At 33.3% G+C, this 26,092-nt stretch overlaps 2 protein-coding genes and 1 long non-coding RNA gene across 4 annotated transcripts; 1 reads left to right on the top strand and 2 right to left on the bottom strand.

The window, feature by feature from the left end:
• Window positions 1–49: 49 nt before the first annotated feature.
• Window positions 50–25,359, bottom strand: LOC135832471 (uncharacterized). 2 transcript variants are annotated; one of them, XM_065345735.1, is made up of 3 exons: window positions 25,067–25,359; window positions 4,074–5,272; window positions 50–542 (listed from the first exon to the last, which is right to left on the bottom strand). In XM_065345735.1, exons 2-3 carry the CDS (start codon window positions 5,251–5,253, stop codon window positions 232–234), a joined length of 1,491 nt encoding a protein of 496 aa, XP_065201807.1. In that variant the 5' UTR covers window positions 5,254–5,272; window positions 25,067–25,359; the 3' UTR covers window positions 50–231. The 2 variants fall into 2 exon arrangements, with proteins under 2 accessions (XP_065201807.1, XP_065201808.1); XM_065345736.1 differs by lacking the exon at window positions 25,067–25,359 and adding an exon at window positions 24,128–24,261.
• Window positions 16,176–23,844, bottom strand: fne (found in neurons). The gene is made up of 2 exons (XM_065345737.1): window positions 23,179–23,844; window positions 16,176–23,093 (listed from the first exon to the last, which is right to left on the bottom strand). Exon 2 carries the CDS (start codon window positions 22,952–22,954, stop codon window positions 21,815–21,817), a length of 1,140 nt encoding a protein of 379 aa, XP_065201809.1. The 5' UTR covers window positions 22,955–23,093; window positions 23,179–23,844; the 3' UTR covers window positions 16,176–21,814.
• Window positions 23,849–25,137, top strand: LOC135832473 (uncharacterized). Its single transcript, XR_010556319.1, has 3 exons — window positions 23,849–24,099; window positions 24,167–24,477; window positions 24,671–25,137. It is a non-coding gene; the product is annotated as an uncharacterized LOC135832473 (long non-coding RNA).
• Window positions 25,360–26,092: the final 733 nt, after the last annotated feature.

Genomic DNA, 26,092 nt, shown 5'->3' with positions numbered 1-26,092 from the left:
ACTGCGCGATTAAATTTTTCAATGAGATGAGATCTACACGAACCTGAAATAAAAACAAAATTCTTCAATTTTAATTCACAACATTAGACTCACAATAATTTTCAGCAAACAACATGTTTATACAAATACAAAAACTATATCTAATAACGAAGTAAGAAATGAGCAGCACACTAAAAAAAATATCATTCCTCGAATGCCACTATTAATAACACAACTACAACTTAAAATGACTCAAATGAACTTGAGAATATTTACGTAACTGGGGCTGTTTTGAATTTTCGAAATAATATTCATCAAATTCTTGAACTTTACATATTCAGCAAATTCACGCATGTAAACTTCGTAATTACCAACGCCTGAATCAGCTGTGATATTCTTCTTAACGTTAATTTCATAAAGGCTCTGCAATCGTCTTAAATCGTACGTCTCCACCAACGAATGAACTAGGTTCAGAAGAATCATGCATACGTCTTCGGTCAGTCTTTTTTCAAATATAGAATCGTATATGCTTGAGACTATTTCATATTTTGACGAATCAGAATCTGAAATAAAAAAATAACTGAAATTAATTCTCGAATAAGCGGACAAATCTCATCAAGCTTATAATTATTTAAGTAAGTCAAAACGCGTTTTGATTTGGTAAGCTTAGCCTACAATTCATTGAAGTAACAGAGCATTGTTCAAGCGAAACAAACCTGATAAATTTCAAACTCAAGTACTTATGACCAGTAATGTAGAAAAGAAGAAAAATGATGGTTCAACTTTCAACTAAGTTTCCACATGGATTGGCTTCAGCAAGAAACACAGCTGATTTATCCCAAGCATCAATCTATATAGACCTGTTTTTCAAATTACAATTGATGACGTCATTTTAAAACAACCCCTCGTTCTAAGTATCGCTATAACGATTTCATTAAGATCCATCAATCTATATGAAAGATTACAAAAATACTGACAAGTTTATCAAGCACACGACTAAAGGTACCAAAATAGCACGGAATTTCCAACATATAAGTATTAAAAAAAGGTAAAAATTAATACCACACACTCACACAGTGTACTTTTTTTTTCTAAATTCGTTCACTTGGTTGTAACGCGATGGTCACGTTCGATAGTATTAATTCGACGCGTACTCCCCTCGTTTGGCGATTCATTCACCCCAGACCCTTCCTTTTGAAATTTGCATTGTCTTAAATAAAAAAAGGGAGAGTTCGTTGACGCGTGTTTCAGTGCTAGCTAACATTTCGGCCTTTTCGAGCCGGCTGACCATGGCGACACTTCTAAAGTAAACATTGCATCAACGTCTAGGATAAAAAATTCATTATATTATTTTTCCGACTCGATCGATTTTTTTCATTCCAGTTAATAATTGCACATCGAAAAAACATGTGCGATATAATTAGTTCCTATTCCGGCAAACATGCGGAAACGAAGCGAAGCGAGCGCTTCGAGCTTTCGTATAAAATGGCATGGTAAAATTACCATCGTTCATTTTCCATCTCTCGCGATTTATTTTGCATAAATTATATTGATTGGAAGCAACTTAGAGCCTGCTTACTGCCTATAATCTCTCAACTATGAAAAAAATGCACAGACATTTCGAAAAATATTCGAATTATTACAATGAAGTCAAACTTATTTGAGCGTACAAATTGCTCAAATTTGTAAAATTGTAGCGAGTAAATAGACTTGGCTATATGCGTGAGATTTTCAGATTAGAAAGAGTTTTACATTTTGAAAAAAATGATGTTTTTTTAAAATATCTACCTAGGTAGGTCTAGGTATCTACTTTTTGGGGTTATTTTCGAATTTAATAAATACTTCGTAGAAATTTTTAAAAAGAATGGACAAAGGGGTGCAATAAGTAGGTAAGCATATGATTTCACATCAACATTTTTTTTTTGCCATTTTATATTAAAAATGAGAGGACATACAGATTAAAGGGAAATAATATTTCGAAGCAAATGTAACATTTTTCAACAAAATAAATTGCTGTAGAAAAATATTTAAGATGAAAAGAAAAATTTTTCCTCGGAATGTACCTACGAAGACGTAATTGAAATCACTTTTTATGATTTTTCGCTTCGTTTCTTTTCTGAAATGTCAGCATTTTTCGCAGCAAATGTTTTTTTTTTGCAATATTGCCACTACCAAAAGTCAAGTTGAAGTATTGAAATACCAAAAATCCGAAAAAATACCATTTTCATCGTGACAATTTCAACGAAAATACATTATGACTAAAATTTCAAGATATCCCAGCAATAAATCAGGGTAAATTTTCTTTACAAGTTAGCAGCTTTTATCAATTAATTATTCGTCATCATTTCCCATTCAAATTTTTTAGTTTTTATTATTTTCAAACGAAAACAAAATGCTTAGCCAAATAGAATTTTTAATTATACGATAATTTTCATAAAAATGTTCTCCATTTGATTCAAAAATAAAAGCCTTCGTAACCTGTTTTTGACATTTTAACAACGATTTCATAATTTTAGACAATTCAGGACTGAATGAACGACAAAAGCACGAATCTTTTATTTTCTATCTTTTTTCTCTTCGTTATTTTCTCGATAAAAAATTAGGTACTTGCTCTCATTTTTGATCGAAGAGAAAAGAAAAAATCAATTTTAAGGTCGAAGAATAGAACAGCGGAAGCTCCCAATGTATTGTATTACTTACGTTTGAAGAGTTCTCATCTTGTTATCACGACAGTTACTCGAGAGAAATTCAGGGGTTATAAAAATATATCTTACGTCATTTGTCATATACGATAGTGTGTAGTATACCATAGGGCTATAGTAGACAATACAGTAGATATGTAGTTCGGTTCGGACAAATATGAAAGGCCTACTTCGTTTTCTCACGAGCACGAAACAAATTAATTATCAGAAAACTCGAGGAAGAGTAAAAACCCTGAATGCTGAATCCCATGATACCTACAATAAATTCCTATTTCTCACTATCAAATACACTCCATATACGAAAAATATTTCGCTAAAGGATAATCTTCGCATTGACGAGACATGACAAAAGCTCAAATTTCGTACTAGCAAACTTTCCAATCAATTTCCTAAAGCTACGTCGAAGTTCTCCGTTAGTTTGGTATTTATGAACGCAAATACTCGCTTTGATATCATCCCTATTTCACTTCGAACCAATATGCGAGGGCATAATATTTCACAAAAGTTGAAAAACACGAGTACAACCAGCTCAGCTCGAATGTAAAAGTATCAGGGAAAAGGATCAGAGATGAGGGATTAACCTGGATTTGTTTGATGCTTTGTAGAAGTAAGTATTGAAATTGAGAAAAATTCGATCGATTGGTACCTGTTAAAGCTACCTACCTACGTTTCTGAAAAATGATTTCGATATATTTTGAAGAAGACATCACGAGGTAATAAGCAGTAGCGCAATTTTCAGACTGGCAGATATGCATACGTTAGTAGATGCTGATATTTAATTAATACGAGTACAAAAACCAGGTACCTATTATATCAGAGAGAATGCTGAATTTTTTTCTAATTTTTTCCCCTCTCCAACTACATATACTAAAGCCTTTGGTTCAGTTTTCATTTTGAAAAAGTCCAACGAAGTTTCAGTCTTCTAAAAAAATTCTCATCATAAATTCTCAGCGCAATCTGTTCTAACAGAAAATGGGAAAGCTTCCAACCAAAAATAATAAAATTTGCTTCAAAAAAAGCGATGAAATGACTATCAAAATACTCTCAGTTATTTTTATAAGATGCTTAAAGACGAAGCTTTATTTCTGAGTGCATACTTGGCGGTATATTTTGCAAGTTTGCACGGCAGCTACGTTACGAATTCCGAGCACAGACTGGTGAAAAGCGCTTTGAAACAATATTTATGACGTCTGAGCTCGACTCGAGAGGGTAACAAGTGATCAACAGATCGGCTTTTTTCCGGGAAAAAAACGGGACGAAAAACCTACCGAGAAGTACGTTACTGGAAATTCAATTAAAACAAGCAGACTGCCTGCCGTCTCGATGTGACTTGCGCGTTATTTTACTGAGAAATAAAATCGAATTCGTGAATACCACGCTATACCTACGTACCAGATATTTCTGAAGATGCTGCATCGTTATCGTTCAGACCGCATTTCTCAACTAGAGCTGATAACTTTTCCAACATCGCCGAAAAACCTTTGGCAGTTTTGCCGGAGCATTTTAACACGTGTCGGGCACAATTCAAACGTAGCCACTCTGGTTTAATGTTTTTCAGCACCTCGTTAGCTTCGGCAGATGACGTTCTTTTGAACACAGACTGAATGAAGGATTGGCAAAATCGTTGAGCTAATGGGTACTGCTTCGGACAAGCGATATCACCGCGAACGTACAATTCGCCAGAATCAGCGAACAAACACAAGTTGGCAATTAATTCGATAATCTCACTAAATGGTTTACGATTCGACTCGTCGCAGAATTTGTAAATCTCTATGATCCTATCAGTGATTTCTTCGTTCAAGAGGATATCCAAAAGCTCTCGTTTTAGGAACATGGTACCGGCTATAGTGTCTTTGACGAGGTCTCTATTCTCACACTTAGCGTAGCATTTCGAATAAAATTCGTGAGAAATAGTTTCAGCGATGAACTGCAAAGCGGCCAACCTGAACTTCGGATCATTTTCGGTAACTTCAAGAACGTCAGCGGGTTCCTCCTCAAGTACTTGCGTTTGTTTGCGTCGTTTAGGTTGAAAATCTTCTTCGGTATAAAAATCATCGGATACCTTTTTCTTCCTCGAGTTTCTGGACAATCTTGCGTTCAGAACAGCGGGTTTATTTTGAAACAGAGTGTTTTCAACGTTGATGAGAATTTTCTGCAATATTGTTTCATCTGTGAACTCCTCCAACGGTTCTAAGATCAAATTACGATACGTATCGGCGAGAGAAACGCTGCAGCCGGGATGAAGTACGGTGTGCTTAGCCAATAAATGGATCGTGTGTTCTTTATCTTCAAGGGATACGTGATCATCGAGTAGTATTTTTATCAACGATTTCAGAACTTCGCTATCGAAAGCGACATCTCCTGAGAAGGATCCAGAGTTGACGGATAGTATCATTACAATATTTGTCGATTTGAATGACGATACCATACATCTTGAAATACTCTCGTTGTGCGGTCTTGATTCGCAAGTGAACGTCTTCGGAATGCAGAAACATCTCCAGGCTGTACTAGGAAGTGGGATTTTTTCACTCGACAGCAATTCGTTAATCGCTGCTAAAAGATGAAGATCCATTCTGACTAGAATAACAAAGCTGTAACATGAAAGCAGAATAGGTATAAAGTCAATGTGATGCTCAATAAAAAACGAAAATAATTATATTATATTTATTTAATTAAGAGCCATTTACAGCAGCTTAGGCTAGGGGCTCTATGACAAACTTATGATCAGAAAAATATGCACTTTAATCGAGTTTTTTTTCAAAACACTACAAATGTTGCGAAAAAATTTCTCATGGTAGGTTATAAGCTTTATACCAATAAAAAAGAAAATTTCGATGTTGAAATTTTCTCTTATTGATACCTAACCCTAAATTGAATTTCCAAAACAAAAATTGAAAAACTACCGAAAAAAAATGAACTCAAATTCAATAAATATAGGTATTCTTAAGCTCAATGCTCATCCAGCAACAATTTTCGAAATTTCTAATAATAAGTCAAATGTTAAGAATATTTTTACCTTCAACCTTTTCTAAAATGAAGTTTTTTTTTCAAAGTTGAAAGCCCTTTCGAGGTTTAGAAGTTTTCTCGAAAATGTTTGCAGTTTTTTAAAAAGTTTTTTAAGCAGAGAACTTTTTTTTACAACATTATTTATTCAAGTATAAAATCTGTACGCTTCACTCAGACCCAATTCCTAGAAAATCTGAGCGAGATGTCGCAAGAACTACATTTCGAGTCGGCAAACAAACATCTAAATCAAGGAAATGACCTCAAAATCGTCGATTTAGCAATTTTTCAAGCAGGACGAGGGATGAAGTTTTCTGAATGACTTCACATGAAATCTACCAAAAATGTAAAGAGAAAGACAAACAGACAGCACCTCTTGAAAAAGAGAAAAAAAAAACATTGAAAAATTAATTTCTAGGTCATTCTGACAAGTCTGTGACGTGACCTTAAACCTCATCAGCAGATCAATTTTAGTTCCTATGCAGTCGAGCTCATTTCAACGATATTGAGCTGATGAGTGAACACACTGTTTTGCAACGAATCACCTATTTTCAATTCTTATATTTCCACAACTGTATGTGTTTTCACCTCATAATGATTGAAATAAATAAATAAAGACATGAAATAAAATACAACAACCCCTCAGAAAAAATAATTCTTACATTTTTGCAACTCAAATTATTTCTCAATAATAATAATTATCTACAATGGGTACTTTCCACAGCACATTTTTAGCAACCTGAAATAAAATTCCACTCGCTACAACAATCATTCCAATTTACGTGTAACGGTTGCGTGAACTAAATAATTGACCAGATGCTTTATATTCGGTATCCAAGCTACACCCTGAACCCAATACCTTAATTTCCCCTTGTTTATAATTAATATGCATTTCGGTTTGTCGACAATATGTTACAACGATGATTAATTACACAAAAGTGTCCGACCTTTATTTTTAGTACACTCTAGTCTGAAGTTGTAAACTTTTAACCTGCGCAATACTCTCCGAACTTTCTAGCTCCAAAATAGAAAGTTTCTCAAAAGATTTCAGCGATATATTTCAACTCAGCACAAATTTACTCGATGTGAACCATTTAAAAATTAAGTTCACATACTTAATCGATCAAAATTATTCACTCACGGGAGATGGCAAGATGAAAAAATTCTGCAATTAATTTTACAAATGAGAATTTTTTTCGAATTTGGACACAACTCAGACACAAGTAAGTCGCAACAGAAAATTCATACTTCAAATTATACAAATTTTTCCGAAAGATTAAACACTGTAGCTTGGCAGAAAGGCCGCGACTACATAAATTCGCAAAGAAAAAGTAAATTTATTACGAAAAATCGTTTTGTTCAAATTTTGCATTGGTCACTTTGGGTTTGTAGGTTTTCTACCTTCTCATAAACAAAACTGAAAAAAAAACTTACAAGGGAACTACCTGAACCGGCAGAAACCAAAATGAATGAATCAAAGCTAGATCGAAAGGGGACCACCTCCGGACCCCAAATCCAAAATTTCAAGTGCTGAAGTTGATTTCTCGATTTTTGGTGAATTTTTGAAAATTGAAAAATCCGAAAAATTATCAATTAATACCAAAAATAGATAATACTGATGAAAAATGGAATTTTCTCAGGAAGTGGTTCAGATGGCATCCCTAACTCATTTACGACTATCGAAATTCGTAAAACCTCAATTCCAGTCATTCTGGAGCCTCCAGCGATTTTTTATCATTTCTCCAGAAACTTGAAATTGCTGCAGAATGGCTAAAAATCAACTTCAGCACAAATAACTTTATTTGGGGCCTATGTGGGTTGCCTTTAACCATTTTTTGCGGTTGTCGCGAAAATCGGCGTCTGCCGGTTCAGATGTGTATTTTTGGCCACTGGAAAAAAATGACAAAATTTGAAAATGTTAATGGATGCTCCAGAATGGTTGAAATGGAGGTTTTGCCTATTCGGAATGTCGAAAATCGGTCAGAGCTCGACTTCGGATAGGTAGCACCGCGAAAGATGGAATATTCAACATTTTCAATTTTTCCAGTGGCCACAAATACACATCTGAATCGGCAGACGCCTATTTTCGCGAAAACCGCAAAATATGGTTAAAGGCAACCCACAGTAGGCCCCAAATGAAGTTATTTGTGCTGAAGTTGATTTTTAGCCGTTCCACAGCAATTTCAAGTTTCAGGAGATGTGATAAAAAATCGCTGGAAGCTCCAGAATGACTGGAATTGAAGCTTTACCTATTCGGAACGTCGAAAATAGGTCAGAGCTCGATTTTGGATAGGTAGCATCGCAAACGATGAAATATTCAACATTTTCAAATTTTGTTATTTTTTCCAGTGGCCAAAAATACACATCTGAACCGGCAGACGCCGATTTTCGCGACAACCGCAAAATATGGTTAACCCTTTGGAGGTTCTCTAGGTTTTCGGGTTAGAAAATTGAAGTGCCTTAATGAGTGTGATAGGGTACCTTGCCCAATTGACCAAATCACAAAAAAGTCGAGCTTTTGATGAAAAGTTTTATAGGAAAATGAAAGTTTCCAAAAAACACAAATGTGACATTTCCTAAAAAAAAAATTGAATGTATGCAGAATTTTTTTTGAAAAAATGAACCAAAAACATGTGTCAAAAACATTGAACAAAAGCACTCTTTCAAAAAATGAAATAAAAATTGAATTGGAAAAAAATAAAAAAACAAGGTTGAAAAAAAGTCATCTGGCAGTTCACAAATTCAGCGAGAATCAAATCTTGTTGGCAAAAATGCCTTTGTTTAAAGCATGAAGAGAAGAAAAATCTATGCCGCTAAGAGAGGATTTTTTATCAAGTCATAAAATCTTATCGGAAATCGAGCCGAATTATGGGACAAAATTTAGCAAAATTGCGAGCTTTCTGGTAGGGGGTAACTAATTATAAAAACATTTTCGCCTTTATTCACGAGATGTAGCATAGAATTTTCTTTCATTTTGGGAAAAAATGAGTATTTTATCACTTATTGGAGTATTGGAATATGAAGATGAAGATGAAGAGAAATAGTAAAAATAGTAAATAAAAATCCAAATTCATCTACGAGTTCAGTCTTTCATTTCATTTACCCTGTGGATTTGTGTTTTTGTTCACTATTTCTCTTCATCTTCATCTTTATATTCCAATACTCCAATAAGTGATAAAATACTCATTTTTTCCCAAAATGAAAGAAAATTCTATGCTACATCTCGTGAATAAAGGCGAAAATGTTTTTATAATTAGTTACCCCCTACCAGAAAGCTCGCAATTTTGCTAAATTTTGTCCCATATTTCGGCTCGATTTCCGATAAGATTTTATGACTTGATAAAAAATCTTCTCTTAGCGGCATAGATTTTTCTTCTCTTCATGCTTTAAACAAAGGCATTTTTGCTAACAAGATTTGATTCTCGCTGAATTTGTGAACTGCCAGATGACTTTTTTTCAACCTTGTTTTTTTATTTTTTTCCAATTCAATTTTTATTTCATTTTTTGAAAGAGTGCTTTTGTTCAATGTTTTTGACACATGTTTTTGGTTCATTTTTTCAAAAAAAATTCTGCATATATTCAATTTTTTTTAGGAAATGTCACATTTGTGTTTTTTGGAAACTTTCATTTTCCTATAAAGCTTTTCATCAAAAGCTCGACTTTTTTGTGGTTTGGTCAATTGGACAAGGTACCCTATCACACTCATTAAGGCACTTCAATTTTCTAACCAGAAAACCTAGAGAACCTCCAAAGGGTTAAAGGCAACCCACATAGGCCCCAAATGAAGTTATTTGTGCTGAAGTTGATTTTTAGCCATTCTGCAGCAATTTCAAGTTTCTGGAGAAATGATAAAAAATCGCTGGAGGCTCCAGAGTGGTCGAAATGAGGGTGTTATCTAATTGGAACGTCGAAAATAGGTCAGAGCTCGATTTCGGATAGGTAGCATCGCAAAAAATGGAATATCTAACATTTTCAAATTTTGTCATTTTTTTCCAGTGGCCAAAAATACACATCTGAACCGGCAGACGCCGATTTTCGCGACAACCGCAAAAAATGGTTAAAGGCAACCCACATAGGCCCCAAATAAAGTTATTTGTGCTGAAGTTGATTTTTAGCCATTCTGCAGCAATTTCAAGTTTCTGGAGAAATGATAAAAAATCGCTGGAGGCTCCAGAATGACTGGAATTGAGGTTTTACGAATTTCGATAGTCGTAAATGAGTTAGGGATGCCATCTGAACCACTTCCTGAGAAAATTCCATTTTTCATCAGTATTATCTATTTTTGGTATTAATTGATAATTTTTCGGATTTTTCAATTTTCAAAAATTCACCAAAAATCGAGAAATCAACTTCAGCACTTGAAATTTTGGATTTGGGGGTCCGGAGGTGGTCCCCTTTCGATCTAGCTTTGATTCATTCATTTTGGTTTCTGCCGATTCAGGTAGTTCCCTTGTTAGCCATACATAAGTATTTAGACTGCTATCAAATTCTTTGAATTCTTGATGCACAGAAAACGACACGAAAATCCGGAAAAATACCGCAAAATCTCTCGTATGTAATACACGTTTTCGATCACCAAAAGCAAGTAAGAATCTTATCTTGGATCTCGATATTTTCATTTCTTTTTCTCATCACCCCTAATTAAGTATTTGCCGAAATTCTAACTTTTGATTGGTCCATACCTCCTATTTAAAATAGCCCTCAGTTTTGGTTGGTTTTGATTTCTTTTTCGGTTTTCGATTCTCTAGCCTCTTTTCTCTTTTTTGAACATGTAACCTCTGAAAGACCTCATTGTCCAGGAGAAAACCTACCCTCGTCACCACAGTCGGCACCTTTTAGTTATTAAAAAAACAGACAGTGTATTTCATCTTTTTTTTTACTTTATGAAAAGAATCCTAGGAATACAAAATCCAACATTTCTTCCTAATCGTTTCACTTGGTGGCGCCGACTCGCGAATGCATGGCTTTCCTGACACGATCAAGACCTTTTAACATTTGTTCATTTTTTTTGCTTGTTACAAAAAAAATCGTAACATTGGGATGTTTTACACTACTCATTTTGCCCACCTCCTTCTCGGAGCATTTCTCATCTCTAGAGGACATTTGGCACCAAATACCTTCCACAACTTCACAGACGTTGTAAATTGCGTAAATACAAACACGTTGATAATTTTGAAAATTATTTAATCATATAATCAAGACAAATGAATGAAAAAAGCATTTAAAAATATAAGACAAATAATTAAATAAAGAAATCAAATACCACTGAATGAAATACAATTAAACAAATTATATAATAATGAAAAAAACACCTTTCCTGTATATTATTACAGATTCTGGTTAAATAGAAATAAATAAATACATAATCATCTTTGTAAATAATCACTAATAAAAGAGGGGAAAAATAATTAAAGCTGACATAAAAGCGAACATGCCAAGCCGCAAACCGTACTCAAGTGTACATAATAATGAGGGAAAAAATTGAAAAAGACAAAAATTTGTCGACTAGCGAAAAAAGGAAAAAGAACTACGTACCTAATAATAATAAGACAAACACACAAACAAAAGTTGAAAAAGGAAAAAAAAATCAAAAACAATTCCGCCGTAAAATATAAACAGAGACTGAAATAAGAAATAAAATAATCGTAATTATAAGGTGCGTTACACTTTACTAAAATATAATTAAAATATAAATAACAAATGAAAAAATAAAATTCTCGACAAAGAAAAAAAGAAAACATGCCTCGTAAAAATCGCTACCTAGATCCATTCTTTTTTTCTCTCAACATCTCCATCCTTTTTAACTAAACATAAGCTTATAATTTAAAAAAGGGAAAAAATACTACTTAAATTATAAAAAGACTCGAAAAATGAGAAACAAACACATACTAAAACTGATGGAAATTTAAAATTAAAATAAAAAATAAAATAAAAACAAATCTCCTTCTAATTTTGGTTACCGCAATATAGATGGGTAAACAAAAAAGAAAAAAAAATTGAAAATATTGCACCTACACGTATCGAACAGAAATTGAAAAGAAAAAACAAATAGGGGAAAAGGCTAGATTAGCACTTGGCTTCGATACTTCATCGTTTACATATCAGAAATCGAGAACCTTGAGGAAACAATTTTAAAATTGGGAAACACACGTGTTTATGTATATTCCATCCATGCGTCAAACGTTGGAAATTTTGCCCACTAGAAAGAATTCTCTTTTTCAAAGGAAGCAATTACGATGGCCATGCTCGAGTTTTTCTGACGTGTCTTCCTAAACCCATTCTCATAATCATCAACTGGTGAGAAATTCATAATGAAAAAACAAAAAGTGCTAAAACGTGATCCACCTACTTGGAGGCCTTAGCGGCGAGAATATAATTACTACTCTTAAAAAAATATACTAAAATTGATCAGCATAGTTGCGAATTCATTTTGAAGTACGTTAGGCTTTTTCTCGATAGTACTTCAATTATTGAAAAAAGAAACCAACTGAAAATCGTGTGAAATTCGTCGTCCTGTAGACGAACCAAGCTTGATTTTTCCACGAAAATAAATCATAATCGAGAAACTCATTTTGGCCAAATTAGCTTAAATGCTCAAGACTAAACAAAAAAAAATCAAAACAAAAATCGCTTAAAACCATTTTTTTAGGATTATATTAGTAACCAGATGTACTGTAAACGTTGATTGGTCTTATTCATTCTACGAATGATCTCATTCGACTATACTATATCTGAGCAGAAGTGCGCTGCTGGGCCAAGAGTTACCACACCGGAGAAGGAGTCTGGTAGTAAATTTCCATCACCCCGGATTGCCCCCGGGTATTCGAATACCTAGTTTTTCGGACGGAAAATGAAAGTTGCTTTTATCTTTACAGATTTATATCTCTGTATAATGGACTCGTTGTAATTATTGCCAATTCGAACATCATATATACTTTCTATCTCTCTCGCTCTCTTATTTTCGCTCACAAAAAGGGCGTATTGAAACGTTAAAAGCTTACCTAGCTACTCCAAGGTGATTTTCCCACCGACTTTAATATTTGACCGTTATGCGGTGTAAAATTGAAATTTATCGACGCACAAGGTAACCCACCAAGGACGTTTTTACGGGCCGAGTTATTTTTTCGCTACGTAAAAGATTTTCTTCCTTTTTTCCCCTACCTGTGTTCTCATACATTTTTTCCATACCGGTAATAATTCAAACGAAAATATAGCACGATCGACCTCGCTTTGCCCAATTTAATATCTCTTGACTGTATTCAAAACGAATCCAGCCAGCTATAACTTTTAGCAGAAATTTTCAAATACATAATAATGTATTTCTCGCCAACAACGAATCCACCTTTCTTTACTCTAGTATTTTTTTGGGAACCACTGAGCATGCGACGATTTATATGACAGGTTTTTTCCATCAAAGGGGTCGCGATTTACAGCTACGATATTACTAACCCAAGACCTTCATTTCAAAACTCGTCCAAATGAGGGGGTTTTTCTAACGAATAAAGTATGCAGATCTGACGTGTAGAAGAATCATTCATTAATTTTTTTCATTTTCCAGTGTCGATACCTAATTACCTACCTCGACCCGATCGTTTCAATAGGTACTTCAAACAACGTTTTTCAGGAAAATAATGTTTGTACTCTCGACGGAATTGATGATGTTTTTTAGACAAATATAATTATTTTACTTTTTTTTGGAACTTTTTAGACCATGAAAATTTCATCAATATAAGACTGGGATTTTTCATGTTTTTCGTATTTCTTTCGAGCAAAATTTTATAATTATAATTCAAATATCTACTTATTGGTTCGTAAAATATTGAAATAAATTTTCTATAATCCAATTCATTGGACCATATTTTGACCTACTTTCGCGATAAAGACCTAAAATGTATATTATTTAATTTTTTTAAATGCTTCAAAAAGACAATTTCAGTCCATACGCAGTTATAGTCTGATTTGTTTTAAAATTTTTTGAAAAATGAAAAAACGAGAAAAACTGCACAGATCAAGGAAAAACTCACCCCACCTCTCCCCACAAAATCTCATTAATTTCACGTTGAATTATAAAGATATGCACTAAATTGATAGAAAATAAACCTCATTTAATGTAAAACTTCGCAGACATTTTGAATTATTTATTGGGAAAATTTTCAAGTTTTTTCATCTCATCTCATCTTGATTGCAAATTAAAATACAAAATATTTTCCATAACTCAGACGCCACTTTTTTCAATTTTTTAAAAATTTTACGTAAGACAAACATTACTATTACAACCATAGCAAGTTTCCCCTTTCTTTTTTTCTTTCTTTCTCTTTATACTTTCAAAAAATCCACTGCATCTCTTCTCTGTTCTAATTCCGCTTAAAGACAATTTAAGAAAGTTTTATCGCGCATTAAATTCTATTCGAACGTTTTTTATTCGTCTTCTCGGTGAGAAAAAGTATCCCAAGGCTTTGATGAATTTTCACCTTTTTTTCTCAAAAGCTTCAAACAAGTTGGAATTTCTTTTTTGTAATATTCTCCTCGAGAAAATACGAGCGCACTCAATACATAAATTCCAATTTACGTTTTTTTTCTCTATCGGATAGCAAAGCGGGAAATCTAAATTGCAAGAATGTAAATACCCTAGGCAATTTGTGCCAAAGTTGGAAATAAATTTCTTTGCTTAAAATATTTTCTTCAACATCAATTTATTAAAAACTGCCTGCAGAATTATACCTATGTGGGAAAAAACCAGCCGCATTTTCGTCCTTGGCCTTTAACAACTACACGTGCCCTTTTCATTAACGAATATCTCGAAAGCTTCTTATTGCTTAATTATGACACCAAAATTCCATTTCAAAAGGTGAAAAATTACGCGAAAATATTCCTTTACGTTGTAATTTGAAATACGATGAAACAATCCCTGATGACTAGGCATTAGGCAATATGCATACATAGGTTTGACAATAGTCTCTAATCACCAATCAGCAAGAAAAAAATATCTATGGGGAAGGGTGAGGAATGGTAATCTTGGCCCATCCAACAACACATCATTATCTCAAATAAATACAGCCATTTCGTACATCCTTCACTTGATAACTTCTGCAATAAAAATACAAGGAAAGTTCTCAAGGTGAAAAAATAAAATCTTAAAGAAAACCACGAACTGAAGGGACAAATGAAAGGAAAAAAACCAAAATCAAAATACACAAAATTAATTCAAAAAAAAAAAAAATGAAACGAACAAAAATCCTGAAACTTTGCAAACCGAAATGATTAAATTTTTTATCCAATTTTTATACATAAAAGTTTTTTTTTTATAAATGGTAACTTTTACAAATATTACAAACTACGTAATTGCATTAAATATATAACACACACACTTACGATACATTCTACTCACACTCATACACACAGACACAGATCGAGGAAAAGAATACGTATATCCTTATAGTTTTCATTTGTATAGTTAACATTAAAAATTACATAATACGTTGTGCTTCGTAAAACAATTTTTTTGCCCGAGTCGCATCAATGTTGAATTGATCTTTGATCGTTCTCCTTATCAAAAATTTTACTCAAATTTTTTTTCTATAACAACGTAATCAAGGTATACATTTATATATAGAAAATATCACAGAGTTAATATAACAATATATACGTTAAAAACAACGTCCATGTTTCCGAACTATAATGAACACTCAGAAACATCCTTTTACACACACAAATAGAAGACATCTTTTTTCACGGTTTTTTTTTTGTTTCTTTACAAATGGAAGACGAAACTATATAAATTTTTGTTTCAAAACAAACAAAAATAAAACGATAATTTACTTCATCGAGCGTAAAATTATAATGCGTTAAGTAAATACATAAATGGCATGTGCGAGCTTTACTTCAATATTTTTTCGTTGTAGCCATAAACAATTCAACATTATATGCAACTTTTTTAAACGGGATTTTTTATACATTTTTTAAAACTATCAACTAAGATTTTAACGTATATGAGATCATTACAGTATACACACGATATATACCATTCTCGCGCATGTTTTTCGTTTTTTTGACATTTCTTTTGTCCATTTTTTTGACCAATGAAAAAAACGCCCACTTTATCGCCGATGCCGTCTCACTTTCCCCGCGTAAATCAATTTGAATAGGTACTTAGATAAACTCTTAACTTTTAAACAGGAACAATTTTACAAGTCAAACGTACTTGTCGCCAAGGGTGCGGTGACTTTGATTGAATTTTTTCGAAGGCAAAGGGGAGAAGGAAGAGGAGAAGGAATTGAATAATTTGTTTAGCTCAAAAATATATGAATGTAATTTGTGCTTCATTTTTACAAAAAAACAATCAGATTTATTTTCATTTTTTCAAAAATTAGAAAACAAAATAATTCTTTTTAAAAATGACGTACCTACTTATTTGACTCTCTTATGCAGGGTTATCATAGAAGAATACAGGAAATTTTCTACAGCTTTCGATTTCCAAGAGAACTTTAGAGATTATTGCCCTGAAATAATTAATCATAAATAATTCTGGTGTCCGACTTTCGAAAATTATTTCAACTTTTTATTCGCTTCTTTTTCGATTTTTAAAAGGAAACATTGATTTTAAAAAATGCTTTGAGGTTCGTCATTTGAGATTTTTTGGAGAGAAAAAAGTTAGCAAATGAAAAAAAAGATCGATCAACCCAATTTATCAATGTTTTGAATGGAAAGAGGGAGAGAAACTGATTAAAAATTAATTTGTGCAAAGCTTTCCATCTGAGACACCTACGCCTGTTCCTTCGAGCGATATGGAAGCATTTTAGTTAGTCCTCTTCCGAAACCATTATTCAAAAGACAAGGCATTGTTGAGTAATATAATTTAATTTAAATTCTAGGAACAGAGTAAGTTAATGACTATAGTACCGATTCATCAATTATTAGAAATTCGCCAGGAATTAATGGATGATAAAAACTATGAATCGGAGGAGAAGGATTGATTCTTCATGAATTCTTATTTTACGCAAATACCGTTCAAGTTCATAAATTCGACTTGGACATCCACTCAATAAAAATGTTTTTCGATTCAATAAATTTTTTCAAAAATTTGTTAATTTTACCCTTTAAATATTGTTCACAACCAATTAATTTCTTTTATAATTCGACGTACTTCCTTTTGAAAAAATAACGGCCGAAGTGGAACGATCAAAGACTGACAAGATGAAAGTATGCATAGAAGGAAGGAGGATGAAAAGGACCCATGCAAATGAAAATTTTTCACTTCATCAATTCACGTTCGTAAGATTTTCAGTCATCGATTTTTAAATTCGTGTAATTTGGCAAAACTTCATAGAACCAAAATATTCGAAAGAATCACCGCACCGTTGACTTATAGTCTGGTTGTGGAAATTATAAACTTATACACTTGCACGTATTTAAATTAGAAAGATTTCATACAAGTATACCATACTTGGTTAAACCTATTATATGAAATATAAATAATTATCAAAAATACACGATTACAAAAAAAAAGTTAATATTTGTTACAAATCTTCCAAGTAATTAATTAAAACACGTATAAATGCATGAAGTACGAATATCCTATGATACGTTTTTTTTTCTCTCAATTTAAATGTACCTTCTGAAAAACTTGCTTTACTTTCACTCAAAAACATTATGGTCTTACGCGATGGAATCCTCAAAGTAAGGAAATCCACGCGTATTGAAGCGCATTACGTTTCTTTACTTAAAAACAAAAACAAAAAAAAAAGAATTCAATTTCTTTACGAAAAGGGAAAAAATTACATGTATTAAAAATCAGTCAACTTGTGGATTTAAAAAAAAAATAATAATTTCTACAAAATGTGTTGGAAAACAGCATCACATTTATGATAAAATGGTACACCAAAACGCACGCGTCTTCTATTCCCCCTCCCCTTCGAAGATCAACTTGACTAACTCCTATACGATTGTTGTTTTTTTTTTTTTTTTTTTTAGTTTTCATCGTACAATAATTATTTAATTTGATAATATAATTCCTTATAAATAAAAAAAAAACACACATACACGCACACGTAGATCATACACAACATACATTACAATCACACACGCATGCAACAAATTTTATAACAATTCTTTGGCTTCCAACAGCGGAATGTGTTAAATGTATATTTGGCAAAAAATTATAAAGAGGAAAAAAATTAAATAAATTCAAATTTTCTTTAAAAACATACAAAAATATATAGTCGATTACACAACGATAATGATTGTACACGATACACATTTAAATGTATGACAGCAAAATTACTCAAAATTTTGCTGCGTAATGTCATTTTCTGTCTGTCTCTTTATCTCTCTCGTTACTTTTTTTACGAAAAATTTTCTATATTGAATTTGATCGGGTACAATTTTCGAACTACATAACGGCCATTTTTTCCTACTATGTATAAATCCGTCCCCTTCAGCCAAAAATCTAAAGATATCATTTTTTTTTTTTTTTTGGAAAAATTAAACAACGAACCGCGTATCTTTAACTAGATGACGGCTCATTTTGATATAAGTCAGTCGTGCGTATAATTAAATAACTATATACTTTCTCAACATTCTTAATACAAAATACATAACGCGTCGAAAACAATCGAAAATCTCTATAATAATCCACTAATGCAATCCCATATTTTTTCATACAAAATGGAAGCAGGAAGCATAAGCATTTATGAAACTGGACGTCACCTTATTAAAACATACCTACGTTCGGTGAAAATCGTTATCACGATTCATTGCCTAATTAATGATAAAAATTGCACACCTTTTTCCTCCTTGTCTCCCCTTCAATGAATAAAAGAAGTCATTTGATAAGAAAAAGAATGCATATATTCGAGAGAATTTTACTAGACCATTTTCACAACCTTTTAATGGGTTGATCGCGTGCTTTTACGAGCATTAAATGTTATTTTAAAAGTTGACAAAATTTTACGGTCGACATTTTCCGTCATTAATTTTCAACATTGTATGGGTATTTTTATGAATAAACCCGATTTGATCTGGTAATATAGTAAAATTGAAAATTAGGTGATTTATGGAGTCTTGTGCAATATTTTATAAAGGGAACTACACTGATATGCAGGGTCATTAAGAGTTTATCGGATTTGATCGAAATCGTCAAGTTTTCATGCAAATAATCTTGGATTTTTTAAATTTCTTTCCATTGGAAAATTTTCAAACAAAAATAAATGAGCATTCATTCGTAGACTTGTTCCAAAAACATTAAATGATTGTTCTTCAAGCGATCAATCAGAAAACCAAACTTTCATTCAAACATTATGGGGATATTATGGGTTTGAAATTTTCAAATTTACCGATATCAAAATTCAATTATACCTAACTATGTACTTGGATTTTTGTGACTCAAAGGTTGAAAAATTTCAATTGGTACTTGGTAGGAATGCACAAACAACTATTATTACTCTGAAGAGATCTATTCATATTCGTACACTGGATTAGAAATGCTCAAATCGAATTCAACGCACACGAGTCTGTACCAATATTTACCACTTTGAGTGAGCCTCTTAACCACAAATGACAAAAATCCAAGATATTTCAATTATCAACACACTTTTAAGCTGAATTTCCAAAATTGGTTCTGCACGGTTGCGGGTGTCTAACAAAATTCCAACATCAAAATGCAAGACTTATACAATTTCTAAGTTGAACCCTTACAAAATTCCTCCAGAACCGGGACAGAGAATGATGTTCCTTCCCTTCAAAAAATACACTTTCAAAATTTATCAATGTTTCACAAATTTCATTTCCCTTCTTCCACTTCTTCAAACAACCTTTTTAACATTCAAAAGTTCTTCTTTCGGAATTTTGCCCCTACCTAATCTATTTCTCCACTGGAGACTAAAACTCTTCCTTAAATCGAAAGTGGTTCGCTGAACTGAAATTTTCGTGGCTTTCTTAGCACCAAATTCCGAATTTCTTTCATTTCGAAAAATGACACAGAGAAAACATGAATTTTTACCAAAAGGTACAAGACTTCCGGGCCAAATATAGAGCTTTATCAAAATTTATCAGATCTATTGATTTTGAACGCAGGTTAACATATAAATGTAAATTACAAAAAAAAAAAAAACAAGTTATCTATTATAAACCCAATTTTTTCACTTCATTCGACTCTGAGCCACAAAAATTTCAGCAATTAGTTGGTATATTTGATAAATTTCGATATTTTTGGGACCTCCTTCCAAAATAAATAGTCTAAAAAACACAAATTTACCTATCCTTTACTGTTTCGTAATTTTGATAAGTAATGCAAACATTGTTCCCACGATGGCTAATTTTTCACAACTATTTTTTCTATTAAAATTAAAAAATGCAAATCGAAAATTTGTGTTTACGAACGCGTGGGCTTTTTCACAGGGCTTATGAAAACACCATGTACACTCATCAAAAATGCTCGTCAAAGCACTCGAATTTTATTGAAATTCAAATAACTCAACTCCAAACTAATCACTCGGAGCTGAAGCGGAATTTGAAATTACACTTGTGAAAAAAAAGTTAGTTAATGAAACGAGGAACCTATACAAGACTACAGGTACATTGCAGATCGATACTATAGGGTTGACGAGAAGGGGAAGGAGGATGGCAGATTCATAAATAAAGAGGCAACATTACACCGGCTTTTAATTACGTAGGCAGGTAGTAAAATATCAAACGAATGTTGACCATTATCGTCAAAATTGCAACCTAACTAGCTTTCTCATTACGAGAGTCAGATCAGAAATAAATTTCACTTTGTGTACCTACGAGTAATTTACTCGTAATAAATATCAATACTCATGCAGAGGAGAAAAAAAATCAAAATTCGACTCGACAAAAAAAAGATTACTTCTGTGTAGTTCAAAACTTTTGCAGCGGGCACAAATTTGCGATGCCAACATCGAACTTTTAGATACGAACACGGATAAGGAAAAAGCGGCGCATAACTCACGCAATGTGAATGCACAACGCGCAGCATACACCACCACCTTAAAAAATGATTTTTAGCCTACGTTGAATCGAAGCGATGCTGCACTTGCACCCTGTTAAAACAAACATAGGCTAAGCTGCTTCTCGAGCGTCTGTATTTTCCGGCATTTTCTCTCGAATCAACGAGGAAAAAGCTTCACCTAAAACCTCGCAGCGAAAAATCGTGTATTTTACATTCTGAAGTACGATACCGATGTAAATTTACTTCATTCTGTCACGAAATTTCACCGAAGGCTGAAATTTTTTACTGAATTTTTTCGAACACGATTCAAACATTAATGGACGATTGTAAATCATGCATTCGAAATTTAGTATTATTTTAAACTCAAGAAATATATGGGATTGCGTGGAATTACACGAGATTCTAACATGCTTACAAATTAACGTTTTAACGATATAAATTTTACCTCGATGACTAGTTTGGAAAAATAAATTTTGAATAAATTAAACGATTGAAAAAAAAAAAACAATTTTTTGACTAGTTTTAAGTATTCGATTATAAAGGGTAGCCTAATAAGTAACTTTTTTTACCATGCAGATATGTTTGAATCGTACATTTCAATCCCTTATATATTTAATGACTTTCAAATGACTAGTTAAGGTAAATCAAAAGACCAGTTCACTTCGTAAAATAAAAAAAAAACAATAACTTATTAATAATTTTGAATACGTCGTTCTGTCATGTCAAATGAATGAAACAAAAAATAAATTAACTAAATAGGAACGAATAAATAAAAAACTACGAAAGAGAACGAAAAATAAATAAATGAAAATCTATTGCAACTAAAAAAGAAAAATGATAACTCGAATGAAAAATTAAAAAAACAAAAACAAAATAAGGGGAAAATAAAAAACAAAGGAAACTTAAAAAAAGAAAAATGAAGAAATGAAAAGAAAACTGGTTTCTTCCGAATAGAATAAGTAGAATGACATATTCAAAATAATTATTAGAGATAAAAATTACGTCAATATTGAGTGTTTTTCAGTCTATTAGTTACACAATATATCTGAAATCGTACTTTTTAAATATAATGGTGACACAGTTCATGATAAACTGGACACTGCTAACGTAATCGTGACTAGATTAGCTATACTGGAGAAGGTAATGTAAAAATGGGGGGATAACATTACACCTTATTTTTATTTGTTTTAAAAGAAACTTGAAGTATACGATTACCCAACGTATATCCGTTCAGCGATTGAATCGCAATAACTGCTTCGTCGTAATTGGTCATCGTAACGAAACCGAATCCTTTACATTTGTTGGTTTGTAAATCTTTGATAACTTTAACACTTTGCACAGCTCCGAACGGCCCGAACAGCTGCCACAGGGTATTCTCTTCGGTTTCAGGCGCTAGGTTGTAGACGAAAATGCACCAACCGGTGCCGGCGATGGTGTTACCAGGTAAGACAGGTTCTTGGACAATTTCGTTGGCCAATGGAGAATATCTTTGTAGACCTTTGTTAATAGCGAGCATTGTTTTACCGGCTGTGGTAGTAGCGGCCAACGATGATAATGGAATGTATCGGAAGCGTCCGGTCGGATGTATAGGTCCGGCAAAACGACCGGCTATCTGCGGAGCTAAATACGCGGCTAACGTAGGAATTGCTTTGCTATTGTTTCCCGGGTTGTTGGCGAATTTTACGGTAATAGGTTCGTTGAAGCCTTTAGGAATGGTACCATTCAACGCTTGGATGGCTCGTTCGGCTTCCATACGCTGATCGAAACGTATAAAGCCTACCCCTTTGGATAGGTTACTCGGATCGGTTACACCGCTGGTCGGGTCAACGAACGGCTGAAATGTATCGCATAATATACGCGACGTGATGATTCTGCCATACGGTGCGAACAACGATTCCAGCTCCATCTGCGTCATGTTCTTTGGTAAGCCGCTGACGTACAGGTTGGCTCCTTTAATTGATTCGCTGCTAGGTCGTGCGTACGATACTTTGATGGTCTTATTCTGAAGACGTAATCCGTTCAACGTATTGATAGCTTTTTCCGCATCTTCGACGCGATGAAAATTAACGAAACTATATCCTAAACTTTGTCCTGTAACTTTGTCTCTAATCAATTTACAACTTTCGACTTCGCCTATCGACGCAAACAACGATCGAACTTCTTCTTGGGTCATCGTTTGAGGTAAATAATTTACGATCAAATTTGTCTTACTTTCGTTAATCGACGTATGACCGTGGACTTGATTTGATGCTTGCTGAATCGAACCGTTTTGATGGTGTAAAATATCCATACCATTTTGCATCATTTTTATAATATATCTTATTGCGCACCCGGTCGTTCGATACGAAACTATCAATCAATACATACAACTAAACTCCGGTTTTCAAGCGGCGACTCGCTCCGGTAACCGATATCCAACGAATAAATGCCGCCGTCGTCGTCCGCTAAAAACGTAATGATCGAGATACGTAATTAAAAGCCTGGACCATTTGAACGTAGCAAAAAATATTATATATCATACGAGCTTACCGAAACACACGAAATAACCGATCAAAACATAGAGTAAACCGCGGTTTGTAACTGGAGAAGCAGTTCGGCGAAATCAAAATTACAAAACGATTCACAAAGATTCCGAATTACGTCGTTTCGATTAGTAGGTATTACATAAATAGCGCAAATAATAACTTTTGTATTATTAAATAAAAAATAAAAAACAAAAAACACGTAAATGTAAACGAAAAAACCAAAAATCAAAAGAACTAACTACTCTAAAGTACAAAAGGCTAGAGACAACACTCCCTTTCCACGAATCAATACGAACATACGGTATCGGACGAGAAGACTCTGCGCCGCTTTCGAGTCTGCTGAATTATTACACACAGTGTTGCCATGTATCGCGCGCGATACGATTTTAGCAAAGGCAAAGCAATTATTAATTATTATAATTCGTCAATTAACATAATTTACAAATGCATTGTGAATAAAATTCATATTCTTCATCAAATACACGATATTCGAGGTAAAATGTTTCATTAAACGAGACAAATCGGCCATACCTAGCGTCTGGCTCGCCGAGAAAAATCAATAAAAACAGGGTGTCATTAAAACCTGCGCAAGGAACGAATCAAACTTGAAAATTTACAGTAGGGTTTTTCTTTTACATATCTCCTAGCCTAAAGCGAACTTAGCGGAGTAAATTCACAATTTCACAAATCATAATGCAATGCGCTTGTTTGTACCGCAACAATGTGTTCTCAGTTGCTAGATGTACGATATACTAAGTAAATTATAAATCACGAATGAAAGATGAAATTTTGAATCCAGCTCCGATCGGCGATCGCTACTATTTTGTGCAATATTAAATTTTGGCTTCATAATTTTTGAACAGAATTTATACGCGAGGTGATGTTTGCTTGTGAAGGAGCAACAAAGTTATAATTACACCTAGTGGTAAATATTAATATAAGAACCTAAGTACCTAATTTACAGTAATGAAAAATATGGTCGTATTTCGCAGTTGTAGCTGACAAGTGTTTATATTTTTTTCACGTTCATTCGTGGACCTGGCTGAATCATGCATTCAATTCCATTGTTAATCTTGATGAAAACACGGAAAGAGGAGTTATCGGAAAGTACACGCAGGTCTGTCTTGTGTGTCTAGATAAGGAATGAATAAAGAACGGAATAAGAATACAACTACATTGTCACAATAGATGAATTACGTCATTGGTTTCGATCGCAGTGGTTGCTATCTCGAAGTAACTTATAATAAGCAGCAGATATGCGATTCACATGAGATTACTTACCCTACCGATACAAAACTATTAGGTAAGGAATCTCTTATGAGTTATGATTCACCGAAAATTTCAAACTCTAGTCAATATAACAGAACACCGAAAACATACATGTAAATGCATCGTATGATACGCGGTTCATATCAACGTAACAGTCTAAAAATGAGCTGTCGAGTGAATTCACAGAAAGGGATTTGCCACTTGTGTGATTATGATATCTGTTGCAGGTAGTTAGAATGAGTCTACATACGTAATTACATGAATCAAATCAGCAGCATCCGATTTAACACAAACAGAAGGAAGAATTAGTCTCAACTCTCAAGCAAAAGAATCCAGAGTTCTGATACTTTCTCGATGCACATGTTATAAAATCTCAATACTTGATTCGAGTTACTTTATCCTGTAGAATGAAGACATGCACAGTGTGATGTAAGAAATGGCACAGACGATAGGGTAAATCGAATTCGAATGTAATACAATGAGAAAACAACACCTGATCTCAAATTTCTTGGAGCTGTATCGTGGAAACAAGAGGGGTTGGATCAATTTCTGAACTTTTACTTCTCAACAAGGAAGAATCCACGTATTTAGAATATAGAATGAATGAATACGAAAACACTTACCATGAAAATATAGCAAAAAGAAATCCACTTGATCACTAATTTAACAAATTATGCAGATAATGAGAACAAAACGCGGGATAATTTCCGAGAAATTAAATTTCAATCTTATCAATATCATGCAGAAAACTGCGTCCGCGCGGTGTGATCATTTACCGTGAAGACAGAAAAACTGTTTTACACAATGCAAGTTTTTCGGCGTTGAAATTCAACCATATTGTGCGTAGAATCCCGGTTTCTGTATAAGAAGTGCCTTCACATCACGAATCACGATGAAACTTACCAAATAGGTTAAAATTCTTATCATCAACAATGTTATCCTATTTTTCAAAACATGAAGATTTTTTTTTTCATTTAATTCGCTCTACATTCGCTGTCAGCTGTCACTAATTCTAATTGTCAGTAATAATCTTTGATCATTGAACATCAAACATTTCTCATAAAACATATCTATGTAGTACTGTACATATACATAACTAAAAACTCCCCTTCAATTCGATTCATTTTATACTCATGTAGTTCGGCATATTTTTATTTCTTATTTCATTTTGATTTCATTAAACCGAAAGCAAAAGGCGTACCTACATTTCTCTTCCGTTTCTCATAGTCATACCATACCACTCATAGCTCTCATTTTCTAAATTCTTTTTAAAAAAAATTACAACCGCTGTCTGTTTGTATTTACTTACACATGGAAAGCTTCATTTGAAAAACAAAAAAGTTGCAGCTTGTCTTTCTTGCATCATAATTCATATACTCGAAATTATAATTTTCATTCAAGTGCCAACGAAATCTATTTTTTGGCCAAATCTTGTACTACTAGGTACATAGAATAGAACGAATGATTGAAAATGCATTTATCGGAAAGTTTTACCGTACGAAGAGAAGAAAACACCTTCAAGAGAAGTAGATAGCAGGCAGGTAATTTATGAGTTATGAATTATGAATCAATGGTGCTGTGTAAAAAATGAAAAACTGAAGATTTATTGATTATCGAGCCATTTTATTTTCTCCATAAATTGAGTTCGA

Source organism: Planococcus citri, chromosome 1, assembly GCF_950023065.1.
Source record: "Planococcus citri chromosome 1, ihPlaCitr1.1, whole genome shotgun sequence".
Lineage (NCBI taxonomy): Eukaryota > Metazoa > Arthropoda > Insecta > Hemiptera > Pseudococcidae > Planococcus > Planococcus citri.
This window is presented reverse-complemented; position numbering and strand designations above follow the sequence as displayed.